This window comes from Schistocerca gregaria, chromosome 2, assembly GCF_023897955.1.
Source record: "Schistocerca gregaria isolate iqSchGreg1 chromosome 2, iqSchGreg1.2, whole genome shotgun sequence".
In the NCBI taxonomy this organism is placed as follows: Eukaryota; Metazoa; Arthropoda; class Insecta; order Orthoptera; family Acrididae; genus Schistocerca; species Schistocerca gregaria.
In genome coordinates this window covers 146,447,306-146,465,176 of record NC_064921.1, presented here as the reverse complement: position 1 = coordinate 146,465,176, position 17,871 = coordinate 146,447,306, and the positions used below count along the sequence as shown (strand labels likewise).

The 17,871-nt window shown below is 36.2% G+C and overlaps 1 protein-coding gene across 1 annotated transcript in view; it reads left to right on the top strand.

Moving 5' to 3' along the window:
- The window catches only part of LOC126336561 (protein quiver-like), a 59,164-nt gene that overhangs the window by 25,145 nt on the left and 16,148 nt on the right, over positions 1-17,871 (top strand). The window contains exon 2 of the mRNA XM_050000410.1: positions 379-510. Within this exon, the coding sequence (XP_049856367.1) occupies positions 379-510 (132 nt within the window). The remainder of the gene's footprint in view (positions 1-378; positions 511-17,871) is intronic.

Below are 17,871 nucleotides of genomic sequence, written 5' to 3'. Positions count from 1 at the left end.
ACATTTTACCAGTGTTTCACACAGTGAGGGCATATGATATCTGTGATGCTGATTTTTCGGTTGGATGTGAATCTGAAGCTCTTTGTGTGATTGAAGAGCCGTAGTCTTACTGCCAGTACTCGGTTCCACACACTTCTTCCTTTCCTCCCACAATGACATATAGCTAACCCTGTTCAGAAATATTCATCAGAGTCATTCACACAACGTAGTCATTCAGTGTTAAACAGCAACCTGGAAGAATTCAATGGCAAATAACTTCCACTGGGAACCAGCCAAAAACAGCTGTGCATGGTCCCCATCGCTTACCATCTGAGTATGCTGTCTCTTTTGACTTGGAAGGTAAGCGCAACAACTCAGGCAGCTCCTTATCTGTTTCAGTTGACGCCATTAAGTGCTACGTATGCGATTCCGCAGAGGATCCTCGCTGCGGAGATCCATTCAGCGATCCTGAGGACCTACTGGTGACCTGCCCAGTCGAGGATGGGTTCTGTGTCAAGAAAAACTCCACAGGTGAGAATCCTTCTAATTGCTCTACAACATATCATGTGCACGTTCTACGCCGATCAGAGGACTGCTCTACTGGTGAGGAAATAGTGGAGTGGGATGCTTATTGTAATTAAATCCTTAAGAGTGACACGAAATGAGCCAATTTGGAGCTGCTGAGGAGACCGATACCCTATGAATCGGATTAAATTACAAGTCACTACCGTGGGTACACGTTACTGCATTAAAACTGATAACTGCAGCTATAATCTTATCTAAAAGTTAGAAGATATGATAAAAACGTACGAACACAGGTATGAAACAAGAGGATAGACATTACATGTGGGAAGAAAGTGAACAAGTTACCTAAAAACTACAGCAGCAAGAGTAAAAAATGCATATTTATGGAAAAGTTTTTGTTGTTATTGTAGTCTTCAATGCGACGAGTGGTTTGGTTCAACTCTCCACACAACTCTGCCCTGTGCAAATATTCATCTCCAAACAGGTACTGCAACCGACATCCTTTTGAACTTGATTACTACATTCATCTCTTGTCCTATTTCTAAAAATTTTACTTCCAATACCAAATTTGTGATTCTTTCATGTCTCAGAATGTGTCCTATCATTCGATCCCTTCTTTTAGTCACGTTATTCCACAAATTTCATTTCTCTCCAGTCGTATTCAGTACCTCCTCGTATGTGACGTGTTCTATCCATCTAATCCTGAGCACTGTTCTCTAGCACCACATCTGAAAAGCTTCTATTCTCTTCCTGTCTGACCTGTGTATCGGTCATGTTTCACTTCCATACATGGCTACAGTCCATGCAAATACTTTCAGACTTCCTAACAGTTTAAATCTATATTCGATGTTAACAAATTTCTCTTCTTCAGAAACGCTTTTCTTGCCCTCGGCAGTCTACATTTAACGTCTTCTGTATTTCGCCCAGGACAGTTACAGCAACACCCATCTTCTCCTTTTACTGTCTCGTTTGATAATCTAATTTACTCAGCATCGCCTGATTTAATTCTACTACATTCCATCACTCTTGTTTTGCTTTTGTTGAATTAATCTTACAACCTTTGAAACTTATTTATTTAAATGAGTGTGTCTGTACTTAAATTACATAAGGACTGATAAGATGAAACTTCTACATTATTTGATTCTGAAACAGCTGAGTAAAACTGAATGTACTGAGCCTACTTTCTCTTTACTTTTCCTTGTCATGCAACACTGACCCATAATATTCCAGCGCAACGCAATCTGACTGCTCAAAAAAATTACAACCTGACTTCAAATAATTAATTCAAAAGAATGGCTCTGACTAAAAAGAAATCTTAACAATAACCTATACATTTCATTAAGCACTTACCTCACTAAAATCTTCATTAAGCGAACTGCTGCAGTACAGCGAGCGTCAATACTGCCAGCTAAATAAAAGATTCTAACTACTAAAGCCGCTAACTACCAATAGGCATGTGGTTAGCAAAGGAAAGATTTTGTTGCAAACCAAAGAATGTATTTTTTTATCTTAATAATGCGACATCCAGTTAAAAAACGAATATAAAGAGTCATTGACATCTAGTACAAAGGTATAATCATGAATAATATTCAGTCTCCAAGTCGAACATGTACAGATCGTTAACCTACACTAACACTTCAGACCTCTACCCTCCATCAATGCTAATTTCTTACATCTAACGTCGATCACTGCTGGCTGTTCGCCTCCAACTGCCCAACAGTACTTCCATCACTGCTGGCGACTAACTTCCAACTGCCCCACAGTACTGGCGATTAACTTCCAACGAGTCCGACCAGCCACAGAGTCTCTTACAAAGAAAGCGCAGTCAGAGGTCCAATACAAAGCGCTACACAGTGCTGCCAACACAGAAGCAGCACACTTACACAATCTTTAAACACTGTCCATTCCGTTCAACTGCTCCTCCTAGTCCTTTGCTGACTCTGACATAATTACAATGTCAGTGGAAAACTTCAAAGTTTTTATTTCCTTCCCGTGAACTCTAATTCGCTCACAAAAATTTTCTTTGGTTCCCTTTACTGCGTGCTCAGTGTACAGACATTGGGGATAGGCTATAACCACGTCTCACTCCCTCCTCGGCCACAGCTTTTCATGCCCTTCGACTCTTATTATTGCGTCTGGTTTCTGTACAAGTTGCGTATAAGCTTTTCCTCTCTGATGTCTGTTCATCTTGTCACAGAACTTCACTGATACACATTACACCTAACTTCAAACCTATCAGTTTTCCTTTTTAAATCTCCTAACCTATCTGTCAGATTATGTGACCTAATATTCCAAGCTACGACTTGTAGATTACCAGTTTTGTCTTCCGATGTGACGACATCCTCCTGAGTAGACCCGCCTGGGTCATTTTACCTCCGGAAACCTTACTCAAGAGGAAGGCATCATCGTTTAACCATGCAGTAAAGCTGAATTCCATCGGGAAAAATAACGGATGTAGTTCTGTAACATCGCACCCGACATTTAGCTGGCTTTGGCGTGTGTTCACCCCAATTAATTGACTAACACATCAACAGAGAGTGCAAAACTGCCGCAATATCGGATAACGCAAAAAAGTAATATGGCCCTGTGACTCTTGATTGAACTGTGGTGGCAGTGTTGACATTAATTTAGTCAGAATTGATCACTTTTAATTAAAAAGGGGTGCACATTGATGTTGTATTCAGCTATTGAACACCAGATTCAAATGTTTAACCTGAAATTAATTAAGAAAGTGACTTGGGATTTCAGCTACTTGATTGAAAACAGTTGCAGTCGATTAGCACAAATTCCCGACCTTCAATCATCACATTACTAGATTCTCCTATCAGGCAGTGGTAATAAATTGCATTTGCTTGGAGTAAAGCGTGATAACTCAAAAGTAATTCCTATCGACTGACCCAGGCGCAATGCGACGTGCGAGAAGAATTCTACAATACACGGCCCATGAAACCCTCGTGGAAACTTTGCCGACATGATCCAACAAATTAATCAGTGGAAGGAGCGGGCGCAATGTCACCGAATACAGCATGGCGGAGCGGCGTCGTTGTGTGGACGTCGGCCGACCTCGTGGTGCTGCAAGGCTGCGCTCATCTATTCACTCCTAGCTATCTTGCTCAGTACATAGCTGAACCAAAACTTCCCATCTCCAAGCTCAATCGTTTCCTTTGCTAAGTCCTAAACTTCAGAGATGCTCACTCTTTCTCAGGCAAGCTGAGTCAAGAACGCCATTCCGTATTCTAGGCAAGCTGGGAACAGAAGCCTTCTACGGGGACTTCTCCCAGTCCGCTCTTCGCCTCGGTTTCCCCTCCAGCAAAATCACTTACGCCAATTGCAGCGCAAGTCGCGTTAATTATGCGTCGCTTCCCAGCGCCGACCAATGCCTGCTCTGGGAAGTGAACAAATTCCCACAAAATTTCCCTTCCTCTCAACTTCTTCTATTTAACTCCTCCCAGGCCACGCATCAAGGTTAGCGTCTGCACAAACACCAGTTTTTCTGGAATTCTGACTCCCTGGAGAGTACTTCAAAATCCTCGGTCCTACGTTCCCATCGGAGGCCGGCGTATTTCATTCTGTCGCTCTTCACCTGATTTACTTCAGACTCTGCGACCGTGAATTCAGCGTGAAGTTGCTATAGTCACAAACACGCATATTTTGACCTCTGTTGACCGGTCCACCGTAGCTTTGCGCGGCTTTCTCGTATGTTTCCCCGGAAAACGGGACCACGGACATTTATCATCAGGCGTACAAGTTCTCCGTCTGCTTCCCGGTACACCAGCATGGGGTCGGGGTCATCCACCCATGTTTTCACTCGTGTTAAGGCGGTTGCAGGCCGCGCCGCGTTTCCGCTTTCTCAGAGCTTGAGCTGCCCTAAGCTACCTTTTGTCGCTTCCCTTCGCCGTTCCCCATCCGGCCACGGTCAACTCTAAATACTTCCGCGGGGTAAACAAGCATCCAGTAAATCGACTCGTTTCCACAAAGTTTTAATGTCGTGTGAATTACTTTAAAACCATCACCCGACAGTAGTTATTCCCATACGTCCATTCTATGCCCTTTACAAGATGCATTGTGCCTTGTCAGTAATTTTGTTCAGCCCTACAGTTCGCTCAACGTGAGTTAGGTGATCTTCAACGACTTCATGTAAGGGGCATAGTTCTTGCCATCTTACAGTTTCACCTTGCTTTCAGCCATTCATGGTACCGGCACAGCGAAGCCATGCTGGCTGAAGTTACAAAGTCAGATTGGTCAACCATCCAGACGTCGCCACTGGCAACTACCGAATAGGCTGCTGCCCTCTTCAGGAACAACACGTTTGTCTGGATTCTCAAAGACATACCCTTCCGCTGTGGCTGCACTTATGGTACGGCTATCTATATTCTGTAGCGTTGAGGCATGCAAGCCTCCTCACCATGGCAGGGGCAGTGATTCAGGGGCTAGGGGGGGGGGGGGGGCTTATGGATCAGTTAATTTTGCAGTCATATGATCCAGTGGCGCTAGTAAACTCTGAGTTCCAGACAACTGAAAGTATTTGTATACTATGTATATACAGTGGTGACAAAAGTAGTAGGATACTCAGTAATATCGTGTCAGACCTCCTTTTGCCCAGCAAAGACTCAACAAGTCGTTGGAAATCCTCTACAGAGTTACTGAGCCATCCTGTCTCCAAAGCCGTCCATAGTCCCGAAACTGCTGCCTGTGCAGGTTTTTGTGCACCAACTGACTCCTCGATCATATCCCATAAATGTTCGATGGGATTCATCTCGGGCGATCTGGGTGGCCAAATCACTCGCTCGAATTGTCCAAAATGTTCTTCAAACTAATCGCGAACACCTGAATCCCAGTGACATGGCGCTTTGTAATCGACAAGAATTCCATCGTTGTTCAGAAACATTAAGTCCATAAAAGGCTGCAACTGGTCTCCAAGTAACCATTTTCAGTCAACGATCGGCTCAGCCCACAGAATTATGGAACCATCACCAGCTTGTGCAGTGCATTGTTGCCAACCTCAGTCCATGGCTTCAGGGGCCGTCGACCACCGCGTTGTCCCTGGCGAAAGGTAATGCCTGAAATTTGGTATTCTCGGAACACACCTGACACTATGGATCTCGGAAGACCTAATCCTCTAACGATATCCGAAATGGAACGTCCTATTCGTCTAGCTCCAAATACTATTCCGCGCTCAAAGTCTGTTAATTCCCGTTGCGCGGGAATAATCACGTCGCAAACTTTTTCACATGAATCAGTTTGAGTACAAACGACAGATCCGTCAACTGACTGCCCTTTTATACGTTGTAAACGCTATACTCCCGTCATCTGTATATCTGCTCTTCGCTATCCCATGACTTTTGTCACGGTAGTGTATATTAAAAGATGTGCAGTGGAATACCTTTCATACTTTTCTAAACTGCAGCGCAACCTGTGTATGTAAAGTAGATCGAAAACTTAATTTGTAAAAGCTAAAGATCAGCTCGTTTCGCGCGTGACAAAAGAACGTAACATATTTTGTATGATAAAACATAACAGTGTAAAAACAATTTGAAACTTGTTTGAACACTGTATTTATACAGCTGGATTTGAAATGAGCATTACATGAAAAGCGTTAATCGCACTGCGCCTGTTACACAACTTTATACGTCATCCTCTACATTGCAGATGCAGCACAAAGACAAGTCGATTCACAGAATTGCAGTTGTCGTCTCTGGTACTTTGTATGTCGTACAAGACGGCAGACTCGTAACTTTTAGCTTAAACTTAACCATGAACGCCATGAACACCCACCGAAAAATTGAAAATACAAATGACTATCAAATATTAGCTCATGTCCCCCCCTCCTTCTCCTATCCCTCCCACCACCATAATCATCATTAGCACGTAACTAAACTTTATAATGAGAAAGCATTTTCTTAGAACATTTTCATTTTTAAAATGACGGCAGATAAGCGATATTTAGTTATGTACAATTTTAGCAAACCATTAAGTAATGCGTCATTGAGACTGTTGGTGCTACTTATTTCTAACAACGTTCTGCTGCGGTAGGATGAAGCATTTCATAGTGAGTGCTACATACAGCTCCTCCTCAGTTACTCAGCTTGAGAGTAGACAAAAAATGCTTCCCTTGCACCACTCCTCTCCCTAGCGACACTTGCTTCACCTACACCCTGCACTCACATTTAAGATCAACCAAACTAAAATGTACGCACTATACTTCCTCCTACTGTTTGTAAATAATTTGATTGATGGAGTCCTTACTTCAGAACTGTCAGCAATTGGAAGACTTCAGTTCTCCAATATTTCGTGTCTGATCACTGCCACAAATAATAATAATAATAATAATAATAATAATAATAATAATAAATTACTGGAACATACCCACACAAAATCACACATTTGCTATACATGGATGATCTAAAACTACTGGCAGCAACAAATCAACAACTCAACCAATTACTAAAGATAACAGAAGTATTCAGCAATGATATAAATGTGGCTTTTGGAACAGACAAATGTAAGAAAAATAGCATAGTCAAGGGAAAAAACACTAAACAAGAAGATTACATATTGGATAACCTCAGCGACTGCATAGAAGCGATGGAAAAACAGATGCCTATAAATATCTAGGATACAGACAAAAAAAGGAATAGATAATACAAAGATTAAAGAAGAACTAAAAGAAAAATATAGACAAAGACTAACAAAAATACTGAAAACAGAACTGAAAGCAAGAAACAAAACAAAAGCTATAAATACTTATGCTATACCAATATTGACCTACTCATTTGGAGTAGTGAAATGGAGTAACACAGACCTAGAAGCACTCAATACACTTACACGATCACAATGCCACAAATATAGAATACATCACATACATTCAGCAACAGAAAGATTTACATTAAGCAGAAAGGGAGGATGAAGGAGATTTATAGACATAAAAAAACCTACATTATGGACAGGTAGACAATTTAAGAAAATTCTTTTTAGAACGAGCAGAAACTAGCAAAATACACAAAGCAATCACTCATATAAATACATCGGCTACACCACTGCAATTTCATAACCACTTCTACAACCCTTTAGATCACATAACATCAACAGATACAAAGAAAGTAAATTGGAAAAAGAAAACACTACATGGCAAGCCCCCGTATCATCTAACACAGCCACACATCAATCAAGACGCATCCAACGCATGCCTAAGAAAAGGCAATATATACAGTGGGATGGAATGATTGCAATACAGGATCAAACAATAAACACCAGATATTACAGCAAGCATATTATTAAAGATCCCAATACCATAACAGATAAATGCAGACTTTGCAAACAACAAATAGAAACAGTAGATCACATCACAAGCAGATGTACAATACTAGCAAATACAGAATCCCCCAGAAGACATGACAATGTAGCAAAAATAATACATCAACAGCTTGCCTTACAACATAAACTTATAAAACAACACGTTCCTACATACAAGTATGCACCACAAAATGTACTGGAGGACGATGAATACAAATTATACTGGAACAGAACCATTATAACAGATAAAACAACACCACATAACAAACCTGGCATCATACTCACCAATAAAAAGAAGAAATTAACACAACTAATCGAAATATCCATACCCAATACAACAAATATACAAAAGAAAACAGGAGAAAAAATTGAAAAATACATCCAACTGGTTGAGGAAGTCAAGGATATGTGGCATCAGTATAAAGTTGACATTATACCAATTATACTATCAACTACAAGAGTCATACCACACAATATCCACCAGTACATCAATGCAATACAGCTACATCGAAACTTATATATACAACTACAGAAATCTGTAATTATTGATACATGTTCAATTACCCAAAAGTTCCTAAATGCAATATAACATATACCGTGCAGTTAAAAGAAAGTCACGCTTGATCAAAGTCCGCATCACTTCCCACTTTTGACGAGACATAACGTCTGAGATAAGAAAGAAATAATAATAATAATAATTTGTGGGATGTTCAATAAGCAATGCAATACATTTTTTCTTCTTGGCCGCTACCGAATGGAAAAATGCTAAGTTTGTTGTGGAACATCTTGTAATATTCCCATTTCAGCCCCTATAGTTTCATGAAGTTCCGAACGTGGCGGCAATATACATTCACTTGAAAATGGTGTCTTTAGCAGATTTGCGTTCCAAGTAGATAGCTGTCATTGAGTTTCTTTTGGTGGGGAACTTGAACGTCGCAGGGGGGGCTGATGAAACTGCGATGCCTGTCTCCCATTTTTTATTGCTGACGAAATGGTTTCGAGTGTATTTTACAGCTAGCGATCTGGATGATTTGTGTAACGAATCTTTGCTCTTGTGTATCATACTGAAGTTCTGAGCTCGGTTCCTGAGCACACACAAAAATAATAATGCATTAAGGAAGGGTCTGCATTTTCGCAAGTACACAAATTCTTCTGTTTTATTACTCAAACAGCTTTAACCACAGTAGTGGCATCCTGAGTGTTATTTTACTATTATCCTTATATTTCACTTCGTGTGTGTTTTGCGGCTGCCGACCTAAATCGGATGTACGTCTCAATTAGAACACCATGTTATCTGCAAACATGAGGGATGTCTTAAAATCGTGTGCATTGAATTTTTATTTGTTATCCAATCTTTAAAATGTATGTTCTGCTAAAATTCGTTGCGTATACCCGTTTTTTACCTCACCATTATAGTATTTTGCTAGTCCTTGGTCATGACAAGTATGTTTTTATGTACCAATTGTTTTGTTGAGCTGCACGTTTTCTTTTACTTGGTTATAAATACTGCATCCTATTATGTTGGTAAAAAACAGACACATGCCACAAATTTTACCAGTACATACATGTTATAGAGTGGATAATAAAAAATTCAGTGAAAATGATTTCATAGACGAGTCCAATGATTGTGGACTCTGACCACAATCTATTGGTTATGACCTGTAGATTAAAACTGAAGAAACTGCAAAAAGGTGGGAAATTAAGGAGATGGGACCTGGATAAACTGAAAGAACCAGAGGTTGTACAGAGTTTCAGGGAGAGCATAAGGGAACAATTGACAGGAATAGGGGAAAGAAATACAGTAGAAGAAGAATGGGTAGCTCTGAGGGATGAAGTAGTGAAGGCAGCAGAGGATAAAGTAGGTACAAAGACGAGGGCTGCTAGAAATCCTTGGGTAACAGAAGAAATATTGAATTTAATTGATGAAAGGAGAAAATATAAAAATGCAGTAAATGAAGCAGGCAAAAAGGAATACAAATGTCTCAAAAATGAGATCGACAGGAAGTGCAAAATGGCTAAGCCGGGATGGCTAGAGGACAAATGTAAGGATGTAGAAGCTTATCTCACTAGGGGTAAGATAGATACTGCCTACAGGAAAATTAAAGAGACCTTTGGAGAGAAGAAAACCATGTGTATGAATATCAAGATTTCAAATGGCAGCCCAGTTCTAAGCAAAGAAGGGAATGCAGAAAGGTGGAAGGAGTATATAGAAGGTTTATACAAAGGCGATGTACTTGAGGACAATATTATGGAAATGGAAGAAGATGTAGATGAAGACGAAATGGGAGATACGATACTGCGTGAAGAGTTTGACAGAGCACTGAAAGACCTGAGTCGAAACAAGGCCCCTGGAGTAGACAACATTCCATTAGAACTACTGACGGCCTTGGGAGAACCAGTCCTGACAAAACTCTACCATCTGGTGAGCAAGATGTATGAGACAGGCGAAATACCCTCAGACTTCAAGAAGAATATAATAATTCCAATCCCAAAGAAAGCAGGTGCTGACAGATGTGAAAATTACCGAACTATCAGTTTAATAAGCCACGGCTGCAAAATACTAACGCGAATTCTTTACAGACAAATGGAAAAACTGGTAGATGCAGACCTCGGGGAGGATCAGTTTGGATTCCGTCGAAATGTTGGAACACGTGAGGCAATACTGACCTTACGACTTATCTTAGAAGACAGATTAAGAAAAGGCAAACCTACGTTTCTAGCATTTGTAGACTTAGAGAAAGCTTTTGACAATGTTGACTGGAATACTCTTTTTCAAATTCTAAAGGTGGCAGGGGTAAAATACAGGGAGCGAAAGGCTATTTACAATTTGTACAGAAACCAGATGGCAGTTATTAAATTCGAGGGGCATGAAAGGGAAGCAGTGGTTGGGAAAGGAGTGAGACAGGGTTGTAGCCTCTCCCCGATGTTATTCAATCTGTATATTGAGCAAGCAGTAAAGGAAACAAAAGAAAAATTTGGAGGAGGTATTAAAATTCATGGAGAAGAAGTAAAAACTTTGAGGTTCGCCGATGACATTGTAATTCTGTCAGAGACGGCAAAGGATTTGGAAGAGCAGTTGAACGGAATGGACAGTGTCTTGAAAAGAGGATATAAGATGAACATCAACAAAAGCAAAACTAGGATAATGGAATGTAGTCAAATTAAATCGGGTGATGCTGAGGGAATTAGATTAGGAAATGAGACACTTAATGTAGTGAAGGAGTTTTGCTATTTAGGAAGTAAAATAACTGATGATGGTCGAAGTAGGGAGGATATAAAATGTAGACTGGCAATGGCAAGGAAAGCGTTTCTGAAGAAGAGAAATTTGTTAACATCGAATATAGATTTATGTACCAGGAAGTCGTTTCTGAAACTATTTGTTTGGAGTGTAGCCATGTATGGAAGTGAAACATGGACGATAACTAGTTTGGACAACAAGAGAATAGAATCTTTCGAAATGTGGTGCTACAGAAGAATGCTGAAGATTAGATGGGTAGATCACATAACTCATGAGGAGGTATTGAATAGGATTGGAGAGAAGAGAAGTTTGTGGCACAACTTGACTAGAAGAAGGGATGGGTTGGTAGGACATGTTTTCAGGCATCAAGGGATCACAAATTTAGCATTGGAGGGCAGCGTGGAGGGAGATGAAGCAGCTTGCACAGGATAGAGTAGCATGGAGAGCTGCATCTAACCAGTCTCAGGACTGAAGACAACAACAACAACAGACGATTGCAGAATATCTCCGGAGATATGACAGTGAACAAAAGCACGGCGAGTCGTCGGGCGAGGCATCTGTCATCATCGCAACAACGTCACTCAGACCTGTTTGATCTTCTGCATGCTGGCCAGCCGCACACAGATGTGACTCCTGCATTGTTCGAACGTGCAGGTACATGTGGTGATTGATTGATCACAATCAAACATGGCACTGGTCAATTGACATTTGGAGTGGAAAAACTGTTACCCTGTTGGTACTGGGCAGATAGCGTTTCTGACTTAGAGGAGTGACTGCATGTTGCATGGAGTATGGCAGGTTTCGATAGTAAGAGAGTAGACTCTATTTGTAGGTTCTGACTCACTAGCTCAATTTTACCAAAAATTAAACAATGCCTGTTAACACTCATAATTTTTTATTTTCCATAAAATTAATCTAATTACCCAGAACCTACAAAAACAATCTACTTTATTTATTAAGTAGAACCTTTAATGAATGCTTTATTAAGTAGAATAATTTTAATAAAGTACTAAAAATAATCACTTATTTCTAGATACATTTTCCATAGGTGAACTTAATAAATTAAATACAATAAATATATAACATATAATAAAATAAATATATAAAGTTATTTACTTTTTACTTTAGCAGCTATTGATTATTATGATATGTTGTTTGGAAATAATTTTTGAGATAACACTTATTTACACTTCTACCACATTCACAATTAACTTCAATTTTCTGACGTTCTTTCCATGATTCTTTGCATACATAACAATGTCCACCAGTTCAATGTTTATCTTTATAAAGTTCCCTCAATAGTTTTTTTTAATAATACATTGACTACACTGTCTTAACTTTGGCTTAGCATTGTCCATTTCAAGAAAATAAAATTAATGAGAAAAATAAATTCTAAAAAAATTTACATTGTGAACATACATAAAAAACAAAATGTATTAGTTAATAAAAGTACATTATGTTAAAAATCAAATTGTGAATTTAAGTATATAATTAAAATGTATAAGTTAAAAAAGGTATATTAATTTAAAAGTCGGTTTTTAACTTTTCTATCTTTCTTAATATGTTTCATAAATGTATACAAGCATGATGTAAACACTTTTATAATTTTTTTTTAAATTTTCATTCATTTATATAGAAACAAATGTTATTAACTAAAAATTTTCAGTAAGTAATCTATGTTGTGCATCATAAGTAAGATTCTATTTACCATACATAATTACGTAAGCAGATGTTTCATTTGGAATTTTATCATTAAAAGTTGCACAAAGTTTCATAGTTATTTTTTGTGTAGTTACAACATTTCTTCTATGTGTCATATTTTTTACATAAATTGTATAATTAGTTATAAAATAAAATTGATTTATATGAATTTTTGAGTTTAGTAAAGTAATTCTCTTAAAACCAAGAAATGCATCATATGCCTTTAGAAAATTATTTGGCGGATTAATGTTCCATATTTCTTGATGAAAAACTTCATTCTACCATTTTTAAATATATATTTTGTAGATTAACAAGATCAAATAATGATGAATCAAGTAAATGATTATTTTTTCGATTTGTCTGAAATACAACCAAAAGCAAAAAATGGCGTATCAAATTCTGTAGAGTTATAGTAACCTGTTATATCCAGTTCAAAACCCTTTTTACCAGATAATCCAGCAACTTCTTCTGTTTGAAGTTCATAAAAAGAAATAGGAATTTTAGGAACATTCAAAATATTTTCACATTGTTCAAGTTCGTAGTTTGGTTCATATTTAACAACTGGCACTTATATTTCTATACCGAGCGAGGTGGCGCAGTGGTAGCACACTGGACTCACATTCGGGAGAATGACGGTTCAATCCTGTCTCCAGCCATCCTGATTTAGGTTTTCCGTGATTTCCCTAAATCGTTTCAGGCAAATGCCAGGATGGTTCCTTTGAAAGGGCACGGCCTATTTCCTTCCCAATCCTTCCCTAACCCGAGCTTGTGCTCCCTCTCTAATGACCTCGTTGTCGACGGGACATTAAAACACTAACCTAACCTAACCTATTTCTATGGATTCTGTAACTATTTTACCTTCTTTTGGAAGTGTAGTTACAACTTCAACACCAGCAGCATTTTAATTAGACCAACGATGAATTACATCTCCTGAAGATGAACTGTGTGTAAAAATTACAGTTAGGTCTCCTTCAAACATAATTTCTTTGTAATCTTTAAAAAATCCACCAAGAATTGACAATGGGTAAAGTACATCATTTCTCTTACTATTTATTTTTCCTGTATTATGAATATGTCCTTCTAAACTTATTTTGTCAGTTACAGATGAAGTTAGATACAGTAAAACAGATGAAGAAATAAAGGGATGTTCAATTGTAGATAATATATTATGACCTTTTTTATTCGTGCAAAGTTAAACAACTTACTTACATAATTATCAATTAATTTTTTGTTTGTTTTTCCATCATAAGTAGGATAATCTGTACCATAATTTCAAATAATACTAAAATTCATGTACAATTGTGTATAATTTGGGTGAAACCAACCATCACCAAAATTTATTTCAATTTCGGTATCTTTGTTTGGAACATTTAAATTTTTTCATTAACAGGGATGAGTAAAACTGATAACTTTCAATTTTATTCATGATAGAGACATATATTGCTTTAGTAATAATGTATTTATTAAGGAAAAGTTTATTAAGATATTTCTAAAACAACTCTTACTGTAGCATCATTTAAGTCAATTAAATTATCATTATCGTCAGTTATAGTAACTTCTAAATCTTGAATTGTATTAAAAATAGGAACATTTACAGGATAATTAGGTTCATAAATTATTGGTCCACACAATTCTGCATTATGTTTAAATGAAAATATCATTATGTTTTACATATAGATTAAAATTTAAATTTATAAATTCAAGAGGAATTATTTTAGGAACATCTTTAGCTACAGCTTTCTAATCAACTTGAACAACTTGGTCACTAAAGCCAAGTAAACTTCCAGTTTCCTATTTTTGTTTTTTGGTCATCAGTGTACTGACTGGTTTGGTGCGGCCCGCCATGAATTTCTTTCCTGTGCTAATCTCTTCATCTCAGAGTAGCACTTGCAATCTACGTCCTCAATTATTTGCTTGATGTATTCCAATCTCTGCCTTCCTCTACAGTTTTTGCCCTCTACAGCTCCCTCTAGTACCATGGAAGTCATTCTGTCATGTCTTAGCAGATGTCCTATCATCCTGTCCCTTCCCCTTATCAGTGTTTTCCACATATTCCTTTCCCTCGATTCTGCGTAGAACCTCATTATTTTCGTCCGTCTTTACATATTGCATTACCCTTTCAATATTCTCATACACTTTCTCTATCTGTTCATCTTCAGCTTATATATATATATATATATATATATATATATATATATATATATATATATATATATATATAAGCAGATATATTCTATATCCACATACAATTTTTCATCACTTTCAATAACAATTCTGTTTAAAATTTGATCTGCATTAATTTGGCCAGCTGGAGTGGCTGAGCAATTCTAAATGCTACAGTCTGGAACCGCACAGCTACTACGATCGCAGGTTCGAATCCTGCCCCAGGCATCGATGTGTGTAATGTCTTTAGGTTAGTTAGGTTTAATTAGTTTTAAATTCTAGGGGACTGATGACCTCAGCAGTTAAGTTCCATAGTGCTCAGATCCATTTGAACCATTTTCTGCATTAATTTGTATATTAGGGTTTTTCAAATGAATAACAGTTTTTAGTTTTTAAAGCTATATTGGCCTACAGGTATTTCTATTGCTACTCCATCAAAATAAAGTTTTTTATTATTTTCTGATGTAATATTTGGTATTAAAAGTTGAAAAAAACTTAATAATGAAACATTGGTATTACTACCGCATATTTGAAATGGTCATTGTTTTCTAAGTATAGAAGATTTATCACTAAGTTTAAATAATGTACTCATTTATTATTGAGAAATACTATTAATAACTCAAAAATTATTAATAAATGAAGAAAGTAGACTGGAAACCACAAGTAAGAATAACAGAAAATAATACGAAAAACAAACATGGTAAAGTTGTACTAACTTCTATAAAATGTGCAACAACTGGAACAAGTGGTTGTGGTAAAACAACATTAATGATTCATAATTATATTTTAACTCCAGGATGGCTGAATTGGCATAAAATTAAACTTTTGAATGTTTATTCAAAATTTACATCAACCAAAATATCATGAAATTGTAAACCAATGTAAGAAATTGAATATAAAATTAACATACAACTTGTCAGTTTTATTGAAAATAATGTAGAAATTATTCCGTTAGATGAATGTGAAGAAAATTCAGTTGTTGCATTTGATGACTTCATTCTAGAATTTCAAGATATTGTTAGAGATTATTTTACTAGAAAGTAGACACAACAGTATATATTGCTTTTACTTAGCTCAAACCTACTCAAAAATACCAAAACAGTTAGCCAGATAACTCTAAATTTCTTAAATATATTTAGACAAGATGATAAAAATTTAAATCATGTTTACCATAAGGTTGTTGGTGAAGATTTAAAGTTTTTTTAATGAAATGTGTAGTAAATGTTGGAACGATGAGTTTGGCTTTTTAACAATAGATATGTCTAGAAAACTAAATGATGTTAAAATTAGAAATAAAATACAGCATTTCTTGACAACATAAACATAAACATTTAATATAAACATAAACATAAATATTAAACATAACTAATATTTTTTCTTCCTTAATAAATGTTTGCAAATTGTGATGAAGCTAAACAAAATATAAAGGTAGCTGAAGAACTAAAAGAAAAATTTAAACTTCAGAAAAAGCAACCAAGAACAGAATATGAGAAATATAAAAAGAAAGATCAACCTGTTATTGATGCTATTGATAATGTAAAACAAGGTATTGAAGGTTTAGGTGATAATGTTTAAAAGCAATAAAAGAAAATATGTAAGTTGAAAAACAAATAATTCGGTATAGTCATCATATAGATTTTTTGGAGATTTATCATCAATTAAAAAAATAACAGATTGGTCTGACGATATGCCTGGAAAATATTATTATACATTAAGTGAAACTGAAATTAAGGATGTATTAAATAAATGTCAAGAAGAAAATTAAAGTAAAAAGATAAATGAAAGTAAAAAGATAAAAGAAACTAAAAAGATAAATGTTAGTGAAATTTAGAATTAAATGGTGATAAATTAAAAACTGGTAAAAAAAATGAAGGTACAGATGGATTAATGAGACTTTTAACCAAAAAACAAATAACTATAGATGATTAAAATGAAAAGTTGAAGCGTGTGGATTTATCAAAAGACACTGATATATAATATAATTCAGGAGCATTGTATTCGGGGTAATAATTATATTTACTTATTAAAAACAATTGTTGATGATTATTTTCCAAACTTAAGAAGAAAAACAACTATAGATTTTTCAGAACTAAGTTCTCCTGAAAAAATAGATAAAGGTTTAGTTAAAAATTATACAGGTAAGAGCAATTGAATATGTTTGTATGAATGCTGTTAAACAATTAATTGATAGATTAGTAGTAATTCACAGTGAAGACTTGGCTGGAAATAAAGATTATCATAATGAAAAAGTTAGTATTGCACAATGTTAAGAAATAAATGTAGTGATTTTATAATTGATAATCCAAAAGGAATTCCATCATTAATTACATTTTTAAAAATCTTCCACATGCATTTGGGAAAAGTAATAATTATGAAAAAGGATCAGTGAATACTTTAATTAACGAATTACCATTTGAAATGCATCTTCCAGGTTATACGTTTTGTGGTCCAGGAACAAAATTAGAAGAAATATTAGCTAGAGGAGGTAGAGGTACAAATCTATTAGATGAAACTTGTTAACATTATATTGCTTTCAGAGATAATAAACATCTTGAAAAACGACATATAGCTGATAAAGAAATTCAGTTAGTGGCAAAATAAATATTGTATAGAGTGATGCTTCATTTGGTGAAAAAGTAGCAGCAACAGCTTTTAGAGGAATAATGTATGGAAAACAAAAATTAGGTACTGGTTTACCTCTTGCTGAAAATGGTTTGGGTATAATAAAAATCTTTGTAGTTTTTTAAACTAGATACAAATCTTTATAAATTTTTAACTATTTAAAAAATCCATATGAAATTTTTAACTATATAACTGAATAACTTTACAATTGTTTATAGTTTGCTACTGAGATGCAAAACAATTCCAAAATTAATTAAAGTTAAATAATGAACAATTAATTGCAATTCAACAATTTTTAACAGGTAGTTATAAAAGAAAGAAAAAAAAGGAAAGTTGGATGTAGTCTGAAG